General features: G+C 44.5%; 2 protein-coding genes across 6 annotated transcripts in view; both read left to right on the forward strand.

The window, feature by feature from the left end:
* The window catches only part of Iqschfp (Iqcj and Schip1 fusion protein), a 734,263-nt gene that overhangs the window by 661,002 nt on the left and 52,521 nt on the right, over positions 1-20,740 (forward strand). The window lies entirely within an intron of this gene.
* Positions 1-20,740, forward strand: part of Schip1 (schwannomin interacting protein 1) — a 561,681-nt gene that overhangs the window by 488,420 nt on the left and 52,521 nt on the right. The window contains exon 1 of one of the 5 annotated variants that reach the window (NM_013928.5): positions 19,147-19,442. The exons of the other annotated variants lie outside the window; for them this stretch is intronic. Within the exon in view, the coding sequence (NP_038956.2) occupies positions 19,413-19,442 (30 nt within the window). The 5' untranslated portion in view covers positions 19,147-19,412. Of the gene's footprint in view, positions 1-19,146; positions 19,443-20,740 lie in introns of those variants that run through there. 5 annotated transcript variants of the gene reach the window in all.

The raw sequence follows: 20,740 nt of genomic DNA on the forward strand, positions 1-20,740 counted from the left end.
ACTTTCACTCGTGTTCAGAAGATGCTCACCCAGGAAGAAGGTGCTTGTCTTCTTCATACTCTCATCAACTGTCCCCAGGCAGGGAGCTCCGTGTTACACTCAAGTTATAGGGAGAGAAAACTAAAACAAAAACCAATCACTGCACATAAACTGCATAAGAGCTGCATATAAACTGTAGCTGGATTTGCTTTGAATTAGGGACAGTAAGATCATTAAGGTGCCAAACTAACAGGAACCTGTGTGCAAGTAGTGTAAAGCCCTTGGTCACTTATATACCTCCTGATAATGCTGTCAACCCCTACCCACCCACTTGGGGGTATTATCCAATACCCCTGGGTTCATATCTTCACCAGGAAGGGCTGGCTGAGCACCCAGGAATTCCGCAGGGCTGGTAGGCCACCCGGCAGCAGCAGAGTCTTTATAGGACCATGGGCAGCCTGGAGCAGAGTGTTGCTGATACTGTGTCAGAACTGTGACAATGCCTTGGTGCTCCTGGTCTTGTGAACCTTTTGGGCCTCACTCTGAGCAGGTTGTGCCCAAGGCTGCTGTGACCCACATGAAAGCACAACTGAATTGCTTCCTCTTCCTTTCAGACAGCTGATGATTTTGTTTTTTACATTAGCAAAGTCATATATATATATATATATATATATATATATATATATATATATACACACACACACACACACACACACACACACACACACGCACGCGAGTGTGTGTGTGTGTGTGTGTATGTGTGTGTGTGTGTGAGATTATATGAGGTTATCTGAAATGAAAAGGCTTAACTGTGTGGTCCTTATCCTATGACCTAGTTACCTGTTGCTTTAAAGTCATCTACTTCATCTTAACCTAACAAACTTTATCTCACAGGTTCTGACAGGCAGGAACCTCACCTAGAGCTCTCTGGAGCTCTGGTTCTAGCTCAGGGTGACAAAATGAGGCTGCAGTCACCAGAAGGCTTTACTCAGGAAAGGAAGGACACATTGCTGGAGGCTGGTGGCCTGAAGCCTCAGTTCCTTAAGAATGGCCTCCATAGGCTGTCCTTAAGTCATGGTGCAAGTTTGCTCTGTACCAGCCATCAGCCTATAGAACACAATCTTTAAGTCAAGATCCTACTTCTTCAAAGAAAAGAATAAGGAGTTTATGGGTGCATTTTGAAAGTACCTCATTCTTCAAAGGAACTTAGAAGTACTGGAATAACGTAGATAATTATGGCTCATCTTGAAGCCGCAAAAGGTCCGCTAGTACCTCTTGTACCTTATTTCCATTCTCCTGCTTGCCGGTGGTCTAAGGGAGGCAGCAAGTGGCAGAGCCAGTGCCTGTGGGACTTCCTCAGATCTGGCCACGTGCGGTTCCCCCCCCCCCCCCCGCTCCTTTAATTGGTACCAGTCTTAGATGAAAGTGCCTGTCTCGCTCCAGCAATCAGTCATCCCTCCCTGACATCTTGGTTAGGCTTGGTCAGGTCTTCCAGGAGGCCACCACAGAGGTTTGAGTGAAGCACTCGTCATACACATGACAGCCTGGACAGTCTGCTGTTGGCCTTTCCCAGCTCTGCCACCAGACTCCAGAAGGACATTGTGGAAAAGACTTCTGTGGCCCCGGAGGACAGCCCAAAATTTAACTGTAAAGTTACAGAACCAGCTAGAGAGTCTAAGTGTTTTTCCCACCCACCAAACCCACCTTAATCAAAATACCTACTAGGGACTTCCCACTGATGAAGATTCAGACCAGCACCCAGCACTTGGAATTATAGCTTCCTACGAGAAGAAATGACTAAAACATCTAAAAATAATAATTATAGACAAGTCAGTCTTCGGGGGAAATTATATACATAGTCAGGTCGGCAGATTATAGAAAAAATTCAAACCTGTAACTTAAATTCAGTCTGAAATTAAATGAACACACCACAAGGAGAGGGGGCTGGAGGAACAAAGGAGCTGAACTGGAACAAGAGTACACAAGGCATGTGTGCACCTCCCTGCCTGACATGCTCAGTCAGAGACCATGCACGGAAGTGACTTCCTGGTGTTGTGCAATGTCTAAAGCTTGAAACAACGGAGGACAAGATTGTCTCCTGACATCTTAAGAACTGTGTACACTGGGAGTTGAGCCAGACACAGCCAAGCATCAATGTCACACTTGACATGAAGTAAATGCCAAGATAAGAACTGGGAGCATGGGATGGGAAGGGGTGTCCCGGAGAGACCACTACTGTATAGGAAGGGATATCCAGGAGAGGTCACTACTGTGTACAGTGTTGTCACGGGAGACCTCTCTACTAAGGCAACATTTGTTGTGGAGTACAGAAGCAACCCCTTGAGATTCTCCTGCAGACTCAGTGGAGTCAGAGTGCTCAGCTGCAGAAGGCTTTGGAATAGAGACCAAGTAGAAGGGAGAGCAGGTCTCCTTGGTTCTGGGAGGAAGGTGACACTGGTTCCTAGCTGAGGCTTGGTGTCTGCTCTGAGAGAGGTGAACACTGTTAGAACACTTTGAAGAGAAGAGATAGAATCAGATTGTCAGAATCATATGTGTGTGTGTGTGTGTGTGTGTGTGTACACAGAGGCTATTTTGCTGAGACTAGGCCAAGGTGGGGGAGGCTAAAAGGGCAGAATCAGGCAATCAGAGAAGAAGACATGTGTAATAATCCAGGGAGAGATGATGGAGTCAGATAATTCCAAAGGTTTCTGAAGGGTCAAAGAAGTTTTGCTCCTAGACTGTGGGAAGAGGGATAGAGAAGAGTCTGGTATGACTCTCAGATCAGGCCAGAGCACAAAACTTACCATCAAATGGGAAAGGCTGTGAAACAGGAGTCTGAGGGTGTCCAAGGTTAGGAGAGGCCCGGAGCTGGGTTTAGGCTTCATAAACTTAAGGCAGCCATGAGATCTGCAATTGGAATAGTGTGGGCAGACCAGACCGATAAAGGAGTCTGGAGTTCAGAGAATGTCCAGGAGACAGGGGAGTATAGAAGTCACTGGGGAAGAGATGAAAGGAGTCCCAGAGGGGAGAAAGGATGGGGAGAGAGGGAAGGGGGAGGGACAGAGACACAAAGAGAGAGCTAGCTACTCCTGTGAGTCTCAGATAGTCTAGTGTAGCTATGTCCTGTAAAGCATTCAGTGGTAACAGAAATAGTCTTTGCACCATCCAAGTGTCCAGCCACTTGAATCATGCAAGTCTGGAACCCTTAAGACATGATGTGTGTAACTGAAGAACACATGTTTGATTAGATTTAACTTAAAGAGGCACACTTAACACACATGCTGCCATATTGGACAGGAAGCTCTTGTGCATTAAGAGTGAGGAAAATGAGAAGGAGCCAAGAGAGACAAAGCCTTTACCTTAGGAAAGGACCAGAGGCAGCTGACTGGGATGAGTCCTACTGGAGGATCCAACACAGGGAGCACTACATCAGGGAGCACTGATTGAGGGAGCACTGCATGAGGGAGGGAGCATTGCATGGTGAGGTGGGGTTTAGGAGAGTAGATGGCAGTTGCTTGTGGAAACAAAAGCTTGACTGGAAAGTGTTCAAAGGGAGAGTCTGCAGACAGCAAGTCTGAACGGCTCTGTCAGAATTTTGTGGTTGTCTAGGGGAGCATGTGAGTGGACAAGGGAAATATACCCAAGGGCCAATTTGAAGGTAGCGGCCATGAATTTAAAGAAAGAGTAGTAGACCTGACTGTATACTTTTCTCTAGCCGTCTATGTCAGCCTGAGAGCTGACACAAAGTACCTGGTGGGATTGAGCCTGCTAAGTATGGAGTGAGAGGGGCAGGCAAGCTGAAGTGAGAGGTTTCTGTAATGCGTCGTGGAATGTAGAGTGGGGAGATGTGCCAATCTTAGCAAGAAAAAGTGGTGGTGACGCAAGGCCAGCTTTTGGTGGAGGCTAGCTTGGTGCTCTCGCTCAGCTTCCTCTCCAGTTTCGTTTCCTCTGAGGGCAGTTCTTTCTTTGCATGCCCAAACCCAAGATTCGTTTTCTTATCAAGAAGGAGTAACTGTGGTGGTTAATCAAATTATTACTCATTCGCCAGGGTCTGGAGTCATGTGGAAGTGACGTGAAATCTCTGGGCATATCAGTGAGGCCGTTTCTAGAGTAGGTTGATGGAATCAGGAAGACCCATCCTAAATGTAGGGAGTACCATTCCGTGGGCTAGGACTCCACAGTGAATCAAACGAGGAAATGGAGCTGAGCCACCATTCATCATTCTGTTTTCTGACTTCAGACACTCAATCGGACCAGCCAGCTCCTGTTCCTGCCACCAGACCCTCCCACCATGATGTGCCCTCTGACCATGAGACAAAATAAACCCTTTCTTTCTTCCTTAAGTTGCTGTTGTTGGATAGTTGATCACACCAACGAGGAAATCACACCACCGCTCACTCTAAATGACTGGATTGGGTTCCCTTCTCTTTGCCTATGGTGGGTGGGTGACCTCTGCTGGCTTCCAGGAGCTCGGTCCTTTGCTGAATAATTGTGATCATCCTAAAATCACCTCCTCCCCTCACCCATGGGGTGCAAACCCAGGGCCTTGCACATTCTTGGCAAATGTTTTACTACTGAGCTACACGGCGACCTCATCCTGAAAGTTCATACTGAGTTTTTAGTTATAGGTCCACAGTTGCATTTTTCTCGGGGCCCTAAGAGACAGAACTGGCGCTAGGCTCAGCAATTCAGAGTACTTGCTGCTCTTACAGAAGACCTGGGTTCGGTTCCCAGCACCCATAGCCCACATAATAAGCCAGTTCACAACCACCTGTAACTCCAATTCCAGAGGATCCAACACCTTCTTCCGGCCTCTGAGGGTGCCTGTACACAAGCATGCATATACAGAAAAGAAGATGGACACACACACACACACACACACACACATATGAAAGAATGAATGAATAAAATTTAAAAGCATACCTAAGTGATAAGACACGACCGTGGGAGCAGCTAGATAATTCAGTTTATCATTTTATTCATATGTTTAGTGGTGAAAGGTATGACGGCTTGATTGAGAATGGCCCCACAGGCTCCTGTATTTGCATACTTGGTCCCCAGTTGGTAGAGCTGCTTAGGAAGGGTTGGGAGGTGTGGCCTTGATGGAGGTGCGTTTCTGTGGGTGGGCTTTCTCCGCTAGCTCTCTCTCACTGCCTTGTGCTTGCGGTTCAGATGTAAGCGCTTAGGTACTGCTTACATCTTAGGTCCCATGCCTGCTGCCATGCTTCCGTCCATGGAGATCATAGACTAACTCTCTGGGACTATGAGCCCACAAACTAAGTGCTTTCTTTTATTAGTTGCCTTGGTCATGGTGTCTCTCCACAGCAACAGGAAAATAACAAAGACAAAGGGTGTTTTAAAAAACAATGAAAAGCACCTTTGCCACATCATTTGTAAATGAGAAAATAACTGAGTGTATACTAAATCTTATGATGGACTCCAATATTTAATCACACTTTTTTTTTTCAAAATGAAGAACTCCAGTCTCCTTCCGAAAGATTTGATATCATTCCTCGCATGTACCAGTAAGTTGAAAAATCTTTAAGTTATTCTGAACTAAAAGCAAAGCCTGAGTGAGCTGCCAGTCACAGCAGAGCATTAAATCCCTTCTCCAGAGCATTTCTTGCCTGGATTTGGGAGCTCTCTTGTTTGCACAAGAAACATCGATTTCCTGTAGCGTGTTATCTCAAGAAGATAACAGGAGCTGAGCTGTGCAGGAGCACATACCAGCCTGACCTCGTGTATACAGTCAGATGGAATCCTAACCTACTCACTACCTGGGATATGCCTGAGTCCCTCCCCAGGTGTAGCCATCGAGCTGAGATTGTGTGGACAGATGTTAACAAAGAGTCTACAGAGCTTTCAGTTAGCCCGGCCAGGTCTGCATTCGCTGAACCAAACACAGATCCATGACTAATCTGTCATACCACCTGGACAATGAGGACGACACCCTCAGTAGTTCTGTGTGATCCCTTTCTGGTAGGACTGTGGCGAGGATAAGAACCGTTTTCTACAGAGGTAATGTGGAGGAGGGGTCCGGGGAGATGACTCGGAGAGCCAAGTGCTTGAGGACCTGAACCTGGCCCCCTAAAACTCAGGTTTAAAACCATGCATGCCAGATTCTCTTATAATCCATGCCACAGAGATGAAGATGCTTGATCCTTGGGCTTGCTGGCCAGCCAGTGTAGCTTAATCAGCAAGCTCCAAGCTCAGTGACAGCCACTGTCCCCAAAACTACGGCGGAGAGTGATTAAGGAAGGTACTTGATATGAATTCCTGTCTATCATATTAGTGTACACACACACGCACACACAGGCATGCACACCATGAAAAGAAAGAGAATACAGATCAGAGAGACATGAGCTATGCTCACTATCTCTATAACACATTAGAAAGTTTTAGGGAAAGCCACAGTTTAAACTGTAGGTTTTACTTTGGTTTCAACACTTAATCTGTTCTCTTTCTTTATTATTTTTATATCCCTTTAAAACATGCCCTAAATTTCCAAAGTCAGCAGGCAAATATAAAAGTATCCGTCTTTCATAAGCCCAGGATGTCTTCAGACTGGCCTCTTCGTCTTGATTAGAAAGTCACTTAGGGTACTTTATTATTCTTCTAAGATGAAAGTTGACTTTATTTATTTATCAGTATGATTTTGGAGGCTGTGCAAGTTTGCAACAGTAAGTCAGTTGCTTATTTTACCAGGCTACCCCTTCAAACCAAAAATATATCCCATAGGGTGGCAAACCAGGGAGGAGAGGAGGAGGACCCTTTAACTAATCTCTTTCCACTTATTAATTAGATATTGAATCAGGAGCAGTCGACTACTGCAGATTAGTAATTGTTAAACTCACTTGAGCTCCTGCAAACAACTATTTGCCCTTCGGTCCAGCCGGTACACTCAGTCTTGGCCCTGTAGTAGGTAGATCTGCAAAGTTAGGGGGGCCCTTAGAGCCTGCCATCACCACAGCTCAAAACGAAGAGGGAATTGTGGCCAAAATACCTCCCAGGCTTAGTTCCAAGCTGGCAGTCAGCCTTTTGGCTCCCAGGTGAGCTTCAGCTGACTTCAGACAAACAAGTAGCCACGTGGACAGCTTGGCCATACTGCAGTAATAACAGCCATGGCACTGCTATGGGCACTTCCCTTCCCTCAAGTAAGAGACTTCCTGGGATTTGTGTTCATTAGCTTAGTCAGATATTCATTGATACCTACTGTATGTCTGGTACTGCGAGATGCTAGATGTAGGATTATAGATTGAGCAATAGGACTGCAGTTGTTTCATGGAACAATCAACACTCTACATCTTCAAAGTGACTGAATAGTTAAATGTTGTCCTGAGATATGGGGGAAGAAACCTAATAAAACCTGATTTAAAATAGGAGCTAGGGAAAGGTCTTCCCACTTTAAGTACAAACAAAAGTCAGCTTGTGTGGTAGGGGCCTAGAGTCCAGGGTAAGCAGCAGCTTGTGTGAAGACCCTGAGCAGAAGCAAGCATGGCTTTTCCTGGACCACTTAGTGGCCTACAGCTCAGTAAGTTCACTTGTCATTGCTCTGACACAGTGCCTGAGGAAGTGAACTTACAAAGGGGAAAGCTTTCCTTTTGCTTACATTTTCAAAGTTTTCTGAGTATGGTTACTCGGCCCCGTGGCAGCAAAGCACATTAGGATAAGAACCCAAGGCAAAGGAGACCCGCTCACCTCGTGGTGCTCAGGATGCAAGGAGGAAAGAGACAGGAAGAGATCAGGATCCCAATATCCCCTTCGAGGGCTCTTTCCCAAGGACCTAATTTCCTTCCATTACGTGCTAAAGGATCTATCAGTTCCAAGAAGCTGGTAACCAAGCCTTTAGTGCAGTGGGGGGAGGTTTGAGATCTAAGTTGCAGGAGTGAGCGAGATTTTGAGATGGCAAAAGGAAGTCTGGAGGTGAAGTTGGTGAGAGCGACAAGTTTTAAGATGCAGGAAGTGAGAGTTCAAACTAAGTCGAGTTGTGACATCATCTGTTATAGGTTGAGAAGCGTATTTAATTTGAAAGGGTAAGGCTGCCAGCCCTTAATGTTTTATAAGCAGGGAACTAAATCAAGAAGTAAAACGTTATCAAGTCAGGAGAATAAGGTGAATCACGGGTTATCTACACAAAACTGAGGCTGTTCCGTTCTGGGATGTTACATTCTGTCTTAGCATAGTTAGTAAATAATGAAGAAGCCCCGACAATTTCTACACGTGAGCATCTTGGGGGCCCAGGTTGTGTATCTGCAAGAGTCTGCCTTGCCATTCTCAATGGAGAACTGATTTAAATTTGGATTTTGGAGGAGTTGGGATTGATGTCCTGATTCACTTAAATACTTCAGAACAGTCGGGGCTGACATCAGCCCTCCTCTGTGTTCACCCTTCAGCTCAGTTCCTAACACCGTCCTTTCCTCCCCAGCACTTTAACACCCTGGGAAGACTTGCCTCTAAAACAGGAGAGAACTTTTGTTCAGTCGCTTTACGTTAAGCGAGCTAATTAGATCATTCAATGTGTTTCTGGCTACCTCCTTACACACTAGGGAAACTTCCAGACCAGTGCTTGTTCTAGGCTAAAACGTAAGTGCAGTGTCTCACAGTGAGGCCGGGAGCCTGCAAAGGATTGCAAACCCAGTCCATGTCACTGCTTAACTGGTCCTACAAAAGCTGACAGAATGTCCCTGAGGAAACTCTTGGGCACCATCCATGGTAAATAATAGTGTTTCAAGAGTACTCCTGCATTAAAAAAAAAAAAAAGTATATTTAAGGATCATTGATGAGTTATAATAGTTTCTTGGAGATTATATTAATAGTTTAATTATATATTATTATGTTCCACCGTGGTGATAAAATAGTAACTGGAGGCTGGGATGGCTCAGTGGGTAAAGCATTGGAAATGTAAGGTACATGTTCAGGTTCCCAGACCCATGTAAAAGCTGGGCTTGGGAACTCGTAGCTGTAATCTTTGTGCTCCTACAACAGAACGAGAGGTGCTCACTGAAGCACCTCAGAAGCTCATGGGCCAGAAATTCTGTGTACATCACAGAGAGCAAGAAAGGAGAGACCCTGCTTCAAACAAGGTGAAAGGCAAGGACCAAGACCTAAGGTTGTCCCCTGACCTCCACAGTGCCGTGACACGTGTGCCTCTGCTAATATCCAGGAATGTATGCACACACAGCATTCACAGGCACACACACAAAATAGTAACCGATTTTTACCTTAATGAAATTTACCTTCGCTTGAAGTCTTGTGATTTTTCTGACTCACCCCATGCTCTGCATAAAGCATAGACAGTGATATGAATTTTATATTGCTAATTTGGAAAACTCAGGTTATAAAAATCAACTTGACTTGAAAGCACAGTCATCCCATAGCCCTCAGAAGACAGCGGAGAATGTCTAAATCAACCTGTTCTGCACATTAAGAAATAGAGGGCCTTAGATATGAAGCAGTTGACCAAATAAATATATATTGTCATGCCTAGAGATAGCTCTAGTTTGGGTTTGAGGCAGGGTCTCATGTAACCCGGGCTGCCTTTGTACTATGTAGGTAAGAATGCCCATGAACTCCAAATAGTTCTTTGAATCCAGGTCCAAGGTTTGTATCAACTGTAGAACCATTGAAGAATGGCCTGAGTAGTAGCTTTGGACATATTAACATTGCTGTAACCTATATATTCTTAACTGACATTACTGAGAATGTGCGTGCTTATGTTATTATTGTTTCTTTTAGATATCATTAAGACAGCACTTAGATTTATAGCTTACCTTTGAGGATCATTTTTTTGTTATTGTTACTAATTGAAACTAATTGAATAAACACAATTGTCCACTAGAGGTCACCTTTCCAACTGGTTTTAGTCAACCACCCACCCCACCCCCACCCCAGTATAGAGGAGTAAATAATAGCCTTCATCGTCATCATCACCACCACCATCATCACCACCACCACCACCATCATCATCATCAGAGATTCCACATAGTGCTTTATGTAAATGTACCTATATTGATAGATAAGATTATCAGGGCTACTCAAAGACCTAGAAGGCAAAGGGGAAGTGTGTCCCTTCTTCCACACACCCCTTGTATGCACTAGCATGCATTCACAAACATACTTGGTGCTACCCCAGGCTTCTCTTGGAAAACCTGTTTGATTTTATTTGGAAATTTGGAAAGCCTCATTAGTTCTCCCCCCATCCCCTGCTCTCTCTCTCTCTCTCTCTCTCTCTCTCTCTCTCTCTCTCTCTCTCTCTCTCAGGTAAAACCATCATTAAAGATATAAACAACTCAAGGAGAAACCATGTAGACATTGCATCATGAACCTATGCATCAGCTGCTAATTTTCTACAGCATGCAAATTTCATCTTGCCTTAGGCACAAAGCACACTGGGGAGAACCATAAGACTGTGCCGTAAACAGGTGCCTTGGCAGTTCCTGTGGAAATATAACTGTCTCATTATTCTGCAGGGAGAGTGCTGCTATAACACTACCTAGTTTCAAACTGTGTCTATAGAAACCCAGGGCGGCAGCAGGTATTTTTAGAGACTAATTTGCACCTATTATAATGATGTGCTAAACACCTCATCCTCGAGTCCCCAAAACATAAAACTGGAAATTAAAATATGAAAATGTAAAAATAATCCTGAATACATATAGAAATGAGATTACCTGTAGGACTTGATAGAAAAGTTGCCTATGAAGAAATGGTAAGAAGAATATAGCATTTAGCCCGTATCATGGTGAGTCTATGCCCTTCTTATTTATGCAAAGTATTTCCACTCCTTCTTTGACATCAGCGGATTGAGTTAGCCTTGCTGGGCTCTCGGGTAGTTGAACTAGTCAATATGCCTTTGACTGTGAACACGGTTGCTCTGTGCCAGCCTTTCTGAAAACTTCATGCCTGTGAGTCTCTAGGCAGGAAGAATGATCTGAGTTGCCCAAGAAGCCAGGCTTGGTTCACTGCCAGGCTAAGCCAGGCGCTTGTGCTTGGCACGGCTTGCACAATGACAAGAGAATGCTCAGCCCATCAAACGAGGAAGTGTTGTTACAGGCTGATGCCCTGTTGCAAATATCCGTGTTCTATCTTTTATTACCTTGTTTATAAGAAGTGTAAGCAATCACTGTAAGTTGTCAGTAAGTCACCCATGAGTAAGACTCTGTCCCCTGCCTCTGAGCTTCTGGATACACTCAGCGAATAATCCTCCGGAGACTGCAGCATGCACCATGACTGAGAACTGGTTCCACTTACCACTGCTTGCCTCCCTGCAATGGTGTTCTTTTGATAAGACACAACAGAGCAAAATGCAAAAAGAAATGTCGGCTCTAATTGGAATAAGACTATAATGGACATCTTTAATAGGATGCCTTCAAATATCTGTGTGTAACGGAAGAATTGCATGTTTTCATCGAAGTACAGCCTGGGCTCAAGTTAATTTTCTCCTCATAAAAACTTCTTTATTATTTTTTAGTCATTTTGCATTTAGGCTTTAGTTTTAAAAGTAGACTCTACTACTGTACAAAATAAAAATCAGTCCCACTGATTCACACCACTAATTTTCTGAGGAAGGTATTTTCAGTGTAGCCTAAAATAGAAAGCATTAAGCCAGAGACAGAATAGTCAAACTTGGGAGCAAGTTATTTTGCATTATTTATAAGCATCTTGTTTGTAAGAAATATAATGCATCTTATATTTATTTTTCTCCAACTTCCAGTTCCTGGTCTTCTAAACATTGCTGGAGAAAAAGGTGTAGAATTATTGCACTGCCAGTGTCTTCTGGGTCCCCTGCCCTCCTCTGAAACAGGGAGAGCGACTTTGACAGAGTCATAGTGTGCAAGTGCTCTACAAAGGTCTTCATCCCAGAAGTCACAGCCCCAATTAAGATGCTCAAGTAGCAATCTAGTTACATCACAATGCAAAGACAACAAAGAGGTGTGGCGTGCGGTGACCTCGGAGATGGTACAGGGCCGTGGCAAGGTCAGGCTGCCTATGTCTGGGATTATGCAGTCTTCATAGGCCCAGCCTCTCCCCCGCAGACCACCTGGGAGACCATCAGGCTGTGCACCTGGAGTGGAGGTTTTGAAATGATTCACAATTAGACAAAAGGCATCTGCCAGTGAGTGGCAAGCACTTGCTTTATCAGAGAGACACAGGCGATTTCCTCTGACTTCTTATGTTATTCACCTCTCATGCAGAGTACAAACTGGGCAGAGTAGGAGTGACCAGTGGGCCATCCTTGAATGTAATGAGCACTGAGTGCCCCATACACATGCTATACAGTGTGCATAAGGTTTAGGGGTGGGTAGCAAGCAGCTCTTTAGCCTTCCCATCCCTTCCTACGTTTAGCATGCCCACTGCGTTTAGGTTTAACACAGTACTGAATATATTTCATGAAATCTGCATCTATTTGCTTACTCATTGTCTAACTCGAACACTTTTCTTCTGTTAGCTGCTGCCTGTTCATCACCTCCACTTAACACACCCTAGGAGTGTCAGCTACCCTCTTTGTTTCCGCTTTGTACCAGAGTTCTCAGGGAGCACAGCAACCCCCTAGGAAATCTTTTGGACAAGGTTCTCCCACAATTGCCCAGCGTCTCAGCTCTCCCTCTAGCCCTCAGGCCTTAGCCGCCAGCTGCCAGCAGGGCCACTCTACCGTCTGTATCCATACCCACCAGAGCATCCTCCTTAGTCAGCACTTCTGTGTAACCTAATATTCATGTCTTCATTTCCAAAATGGAATGAACACATGCCAGGTGTGCCTTATCAGCTCTTCTAGTACCTGGCCTTTTCTGTTACTTCCCACCCATCATACTCTCCCTTCTGGCTGTTTCCATCCCTGATGCCAACCCCCCCCCCCCTGTGTGTGTGTGTGTGTGTGTGTGTGTGTGTCTTTTTGTGTGTCATTCTCTGTTTCTCTGTCTGTCTGTCTGTCTGTCTGTCTCTTTTAGGTTTGTAAGGGTGTTTTGCCTACATGTTTGAGTGTGCCTGGCACTGGGGTTATAGACAGTTATTATCAACACCATGAGTACTGGGAGTTAAACCCAGGTCCTCTAGAAGAGCAACCAGTACTCTTAACCCCAGAGCCACCTCTCTAGCCCCTGGTCTTCCACTAAGAAACACCAACAAGGTTCTGTTGTATGTTCATGGAACCACTCGGCTACTCTGAATGGACGAGAAGAGTGTTTGCAAACTGCTCTTTTCCCTCAGTCTCTCAACTTCTTACCCACAGTGCCAGGGCTTTCTAGCCCTAGCATTGGACTGCTCACGGTTTCATAAGAATAGCTGATACCTTCCTCCCTTTCAGAACATGTGGCTCTGGCTGTGTTTCTTCTCTACTTCTGAAGCATTTGAAGCAGATAAATGACTGACAGCTCTCCTCTCTCTCCTGTACCCTTCCATGGTAGTTCACCTTTCTCTCACCTTGCTAACCATATCCCACATGGCTTCTTGCCCTAAAACTGTGGGCTTTTACCCAAAGATTAGTTTTGAATGTGTGCAATTATAAATCATCACAAGTCAGCTTAAGTCAACACAGATCCATGAGTTTATTGTCTTGCAGTTAGGGACTTAAAAACTTTGAATGGAGTCTCACTTGACAAAAGTCAGGATGCTAACTGAGCTGTGTTCCTTTGCGGGGCTCTGGAGAAAATTCTAAATGCAGCTAACTATCATTTCTCTGGTGGTATTTCAAAGCCAACACAACCACCAGGCAACCCTTTTTCATATAGAAAGAGAAAGAGTTTGGGTTTTTATTTCGTATTTTGTGTGTGTGTGTGGTGTGTGTGTGTGTGTGTGTGTGTGTGTGTATTCTTGCTAGTTTCTAAGATAAAGACTTGCTGGATATTCCAGGCTGCCCCCAGTCTCTTCAGTGTCAGGATTAGTCATGTCCCATTGAGCCTGTTGAGATCCAAGCTCTAAGGAAATGTTCACCTTCATTGAGAGTTCTCTTCCTCTTCTCAATTCCTAGTGAACATACATACAAAATCTCTTTGGAGGCATTTGGCTCACTCCATATGGTATACAGTTATCTGTGTGGTGTAATCTTACCAAACCCTGAGGGTAGAAACCCTGCTTTGAATTGTACCCAGTAGGACTTGGTTTTAGTTACAAGATTGTAGGAATCAAGGAAGCTGTTGGGAAAGGAGTGCTGCATTGTGAAGCATCTTCAAAGGTTTGTCACTAGGCTGGGCACCAGTGATGACAGAGAGCTGTGCCCCCCCCCCCCCCCGACACTGGGCACCAACAGACTCTGAGGTTCGTAGGATTAAACTTCCTCCTGACTTCTTTTCTTTTATCATCCTAAGAGGTCACATCCCTCAAGTCTACAAAGCACCTGGCTGCTTTCCATTGTTGTGAGGGACACTCAGATGCCTTGCTCATCTGCCTTGTGCCCCATTCCTTCCTCCCCGACCCCTAACATTTCATTGTGAACATTTTAAAGTGGAAATTTGCTTCACGAATCCTAATTCGTATATTAGTTTCTTCTCAGAGCCCATAAGTCTCCAGCCTTTTACAAATGATGGCTTACTTACCACTTTAAGACTCTGCAATTGATGTCTTTCGAAACATGCTTTGTCAGAGCTTTGCAGTGGCCTTGCCCTCCACTCATTCATCAATTCGTTCCATTTGTTTGACTCATCTCAGCGTACGGTTCATATATCAGCAAGTGTCCCTGTAAATATGTTAGCCTGCATAGACCTAACTGGAGCTTTATATATATATATATATATACACATATATATGAGCTAGTTGCATATATACATATATATTAACACACACATATCTATATGGGCTAGTTGCACATATGCAACTAGCTCTTTTTTTCTACCTCTTTGAGGTAAATACTATATTTAATAAAATGCACAAATCTTAATATTTACTCAGTAAGGCTAAGAAATGCATATACCCATATAAAGGAAACAATCTGCTCTTGTAGCATATGCCAGCAAGTCTCCTGTGCTCTCTGCACATCAGTCCCTGACCCAGGTTTACTTCTGATGACCTGTGAATGTGACTGGTTGCCAAGGTTCCGAGCAGTTCTCTGGGGCTGGAGAGAGGGCTCAGAAGGGACAAGCATTTCCTGCTCTTTCAGAGGACCTGGGGTTCAGCACTCACAGGCAGTACACAACCATCTGTAGCTCCAGCCCCAGGGTATTTAATCCTCTTCAGGCCTGCATGGGCCCTACACGCATGTGGTACACAGATGTGCATGCGAATAAACACCTAGACACATGAAATAAAAAAATTACATCTAAGAACAAATTTAAAACCAGCTCTGTATTGTGTTTCTCCTATTTGCCACAATGGGAAAAGAACAGCTGTTTCTGAGCTTTAAAAACACAGCTCTTTCATAGTGGCATAAACATGGATGTTAAGTGAGACGTGCTCTAACTTTTCTTCCTTACACACACACCTTGGATGAGGTTTAAGTGAAGCCACATTGATCTTGGTCTGGGCCTGCTTTGGCCCAGTGCGGGTGAGTTGGTTGCCGCTGAGTCCTACTGCACCTTTGTCTTAGTCGAGCCAGCTTCAGCAAACTACACGTACCTTCTGAACAGTAGGACTTTATTTCTGTCATTCTAGAAGCCATTCAAGCCACTGCAAGTTGGGTGTCTGGTGAGGGCCTGCTTCCTGATTGACAGACAGCTCAGTTCTCACTGTGCCCTTTGGAAGGCGACTGACTGCCTGGAGTCTCTTTTAAGAAGGCATGAGCCCCTTCCACGAGGGCTCCTCTTCATGACCTCTCAGCAGCTCCACCCCCTCATAGCTTCGCATTGTGGATACACTGTCTCTCCATCAGGCAAAAGCGGCCTTGTTGTACCTAGAGACTCCTCGGCTGACAGGAACTGGAAAACAGTGTTCCTCTCTTGGTTTTCTTTATTTGGATACTCTTGTTTGTTTGTTTGTTTGTTTGTTTATTGTTGTTAGTGGGTGTGTTACAGCATCCTTAGGCCTAGATTTATCTAACTGCCAAGCAACAATTTTGGATTAAATAGTTTCTGGAAGTCCCATCTAATTATGAAATATGGAAAGTTTCAAGTGTTCGGCTCTCTTTGTTTTTAGATTTCATTGTGTAGCCCAGGCTGACCTCAAACATAGTCCTCCCACTTCACCTTCTTCAGTACTAGAAGTATGGCTACACAGCACAGTATCTGGTACTCAATTGAAGACTTAATTTTTTAAAGTGTGTGTGTATGCGTGTGTGTGTGTGTGTGTGTGTGTGAGAGAGAGAGAGAGAGTGTGTGTGTGTGTGTGTGTGTGTGTGTATGTGTGTGTGTGTGAGTGTATGTAGCTCAGTGGATGACTTTGTGTGGGCTGTTCTCTCCTACTTTTGTGTGTGTGTGTGTGTGTGTGTGTGTGTGTGAGTGTGTGAGTGTGTGTGTGTGTGAGTGTGTGTAGCTCAGTGGATGACTTTGTGTGGGCTGTTCTCTCCTACTTTTGTGTGTGTGTGTGTGTGTATGCGTGTGTGTGTGTGTGTATGTGTGTGTGTGTGTGAGTGTGTGTGTGTGTATGCATGTGTGTGTGTATGCGTGTGTGTGTATGCGTGTGTGTGTGTGTGTGAGTGTGTGTATGCGTGTGTGTGTGTATGCGTGTGTGTGTGTGTGTGTGAGTGTGTGTATGCGTGTGTGTGTGTGTGTGTGTGTGTGTGAGTGTGTGTATGCGTGTGTGTGTGTGTGTATGCGTGTGTGTGTGTGTGTGTGTATGTGTGTGTGTGTGTGAGTGTGTGTATGCGTGTGTGTGTGTGTGTGTGTGTATGTGTGTGTGTGTGTGAGTGTGTGTATGCGTGTGTGTGTGTGTGTGTGTGTGTGTGTGTGTGTGTGTAGCTCAGTGGATGACTTTGTGTGGGCTGTTCTCTCCTACTTTTATGTGGGTTCCAGGAATCAAATTGAGGTCAGGCTTGAGAGTGTCCACTCACTGAGACATCCCATTTGTCGTTCAAGTCAATGGGAAACTAAAATATTAAAAAGTAATTTTTTTTTAAAAAAAGAAGAATCAGTGCTCAATAGACTGAACTTAAAACAAAAATGTCATTATTTTTAAACAAAAATAACAAATATTAATGTCCCTTGCTGAACTGTTTTAGCTTAAATGTTCTTGGGGCATCTGTTTTTTGTTTAAAGCTTTTTTTTCTTTCTTTTCCCTGTACTGGCAGATCATAACATGAAGTCCTTTCCAGTGGACAGTTATTCAGACCAGCCTGCTTCATCTGTCCCTTTTCGTCTTGTTTATACCTTTTGGGAGGCGAGTGTTTTGACAGCATTTGGGATGCAAGTGTCAGAAATCTGTTCTGTCCAAATACCACTTCTGAGTCACTCGCACTGTCTCTGGAACAGCAACTGTGAAGAGTGGGATTGTGTTTAGACCAAAAAAAAAAAAAAAAAAAAAAAAACAGCACTTGATAAATGTCTTCAGGAGCTTATGTAATATATGCCAGAACAGAAAGCTCTGGTGTGTGTGTGTGTGTGTGTGTGTGTGTGTGTGTGTGTGTGTGTCTTAGACTCCTTTCCACGTCTTAGACTTGTAGATTCAGGACCCAGAGCCTTGAGATCAAGCCCATTGCCCAAGTGAAGTTCCAACAGCCTTTGAAATAAGATGGTCTGTCTTGGAGAGTGTGGGATGCGGCTCACGACACCCGCTCCCTTGCATTCCGTACAGATCTCTGCTCTGTGTGCACAGCAGGGAAGGCTGGAGTTTGGGTGGGCTGAGTTTTTACCATTTTGCTTTATAATAGCATTTTGGTCTTCCTTCCATCTTAAGGTTAAGTAAACTTGTTACTCCCCCCCCCCCCCCCCCCGACTCCTGCCTTATTATCAAATGTTCCTTGTCCAACATGGCCAACTCCCTCTATACTGGAGGTTCTGCAGGACACATGTCCATAGTACCTTTTCCTAGAACCCACTGTTCAAGTTTAGAGAATGTAGAGTTGGACCTCTCTTACTACTTTTTATCCTCCTAATAGGAGGTCTGAAATGGGTGTGCATATGAGATAGCGTAAAACATCAGCCTTGGGGACTCTTTCTTTAAAGTATGACAGTTTGAAGCCAGTCAAGGTTTCTCTGAGGACCATTTATGTCAAGAAGAGCCAGAGATATAGATAGTTCAGTGAGTCAAAGTGCTTGTCACCAAGGCTGATGACCTCAGTTTGAGCCTAGAGACCAACATGGTGGAGGGAAAGAACCAACCTGACCACCACTCACTTGCCAGGACACGTATACACTCACCTTACATAGAGACACAAAAGGAACAACAGTGTCAATTGTTTTGGACAACTGAGGAATATAAACAAGGAATTTTTATTGTTTTCCCCCCTAACTTTGTGTCATTGTGTTGAAGAATTCCTTGCTCCCTCCTACATACCCTAGTGTCCTAGAGTGGTCCTTGAGATTATTCAGAGATCAGCCCCCATTTTCTCACAGAAACATACATGATCCGACCTGTATTTCATTTGATTATGGCCTACAGGTCCCAAGTTCTTCTCATGCAGACTCTGAAGACAGTCTGTCCCAGAGATTACCTGTGTTATGTTGGGGTGTCTGTATAATATTCAAGTCATGGATTGGGTAATTTACATATGCAAGGCCCTACCTTTAAAAAAAAGTTTAGTTTTCATGTAATACATAAGTAATACCAACCTTAACATTTTAATAAGTTTCTCCAAAAATTATAGAAACATGATTCCATCATTTTTTTTACTAAAAACACTTAAGAAAAGGTAAATGAGGTATCTTTTTTTTTAAATTACAAAAAAATACATATTTTAATGAAAGTCCTTCCTTTAGTCAGAAAGTTGACAAGATACTTTAAAAATAAAGCATGAATACAAACCTCGCATGTATGTATTCAGGATGTTCCCTTCAGCACGTTAAAAGTTCCGAAAAGATCTTTAAGGCCTGGCTTTCATAAGCACCAACCAAGCAACACTAGCGGGCAGGAAGGATGCTGCCGCAGATTAGGAATGCCCAACTGCAATATTGATTTGTGTCTGTCACTCTCTCTCTCCCTCGCTGGCCTTTTTCTCTATAATGAGTACTAGAATGTTTCCACATCGGTTAACTGCCTTCATAAAGCACCAGAAGGTCACACCAGCCCCAGACAGATCCTTTTCTTTGTGCCTATAATATAATTGGCTGATTGTGCGGGTGATGCGCCCGCCCCCTCCCCCAGGCCGGTCCCAGCTCGGCTCAGCAGCCTGCCTCCCGGTTCCGGAGGAGCAGAGCAGCTTGGAGGCTTCAGAGCGAGCTCGGTGGCTGCGCGCTTCCCAGCACAGGCAGTGCCACTGCGCAGGTTGCTCAGCGGAACAGCATCCATTTTAATCTGCGGGGAGTCCCTGCCTAACCAGGGCGTTCTCTCGCGCCTGTGGATGCTCAGCGCTTTCCCTGCGCAGCCTCGCCCAGCAGTCCAGCTTTGGGGTCTGCGTCCTAGGATGTACTGAGATGGTACATCAGGAGAACTGCTCGTACCAGGTAAGGTTGGAAGCTTGATTCTGAGGCCCTTACCCTATGGGAGAGGCCTTGCTCTTCTAGGGCAGCAGGTTGCCTCTTACTGGATTTTCAGGGGATTTTTGCCATCCTGGGCTCCACTCCCGGCCTTCATTGCATACAGTATCTGAATTCTAATGAGGCTTTCTGAGGAGTAATGGGGCAGAAACGCCGCTTCTTTGGCCTTCCTTTAAAAGCGTTTGTGGAATACATGGTGGTGATGCGTGCTCACAACTGAAAAAAAAATGTGATTATTGTTCATTGCATAAGAGGTCAGTTAATTAGAGTCCAGTTTTTAAGACTGTCTATGAGAAAATTATTTACATTTAAAAGTCCTGATTGACGATCTTAGAATTTTTCATAAATCAGTCAGCAGGCATTTGGCATTTCAAGTTGCACTGATATCTTTATGAAGCTGTTTTTGCCAGTATGCTCTTTTAAATGATTAGCAGGTAAAAAATGATAGTACCAGTGTGGATTACAAACTTCACATAGAAAAAATATTCAGTAACACATGTTCATCTTTTAATGTGCTAATTTGCTATCTGGGGTTAGGAATTCACCACTTCAGACAATTTCCAAAGCTCCTTTCCCGAGTGAGTGTTTCATAACTCCTTCCTACCACTTGGGCTGTAGAGGCAACACTGTAAACAGCAAGAATGTTCTCAGAGAAACTGCTCTATGCAGTGGCTGGCCTGGCTGGTGGACATCCTGGGTGGCTGGCATTGAGATATTTACTCACCTGATGGAGTTTCTCAGAGACCAGCTCTCTAGCTTAACAAAGCCTCTTCCTGGTGAGAGGTGGGTTACCTGAGCCAAGCAGGTGTTTCTCTGAGGGTCACATTTCAGTGTGAATGTCTGCAGGCGGAAAGTGGTGCATTTCACAAGACTCCAGGAAGGCAGCTGTTGCTAGCTAGCTAAGTGAAGCGTGCCTATGAAATATGTCTGGGTACTATTTTTGTGCTTAATAATCAGAATTTTATAATCATAGGCCTGCTTTGTGGCATTTTCATTTGACGAGACATTTGGCTCCACATATAGATCCTTAGGTATCAGGATTTGTGTTTCACGGGCGTTCTTTCCATGAGAAAGTGAGAGAACTGAGAAAAGGCACGCGTGTAGGGTGGGGTACATCCGGCATCCATGGACAGCCTCATGTGTAGATGGCTCAATAGGGCTGTAGGAGATTAAATTAGTGTCATAATTAAAACAGTCTTCCGTCTTTCTTTTCAGAGAAGCTTTGTAATTTATGTCAAAGGGGAGGTTACTAGAGAGAGGTACAC

This window comes from Mus musculus, chromosome 3, assembly GCF_000001635.26.
Source record: "Mus musculus strain C57BL/6J chromosome 3, GRCm38.p6 C57BL/6J".
In the NCBI taxonomy this organism is placed as follows: Eukaryota; Metazoa; Chordata; class Mammalia; order Rodentia; family Muridae; genus Mus; species Mus musculus.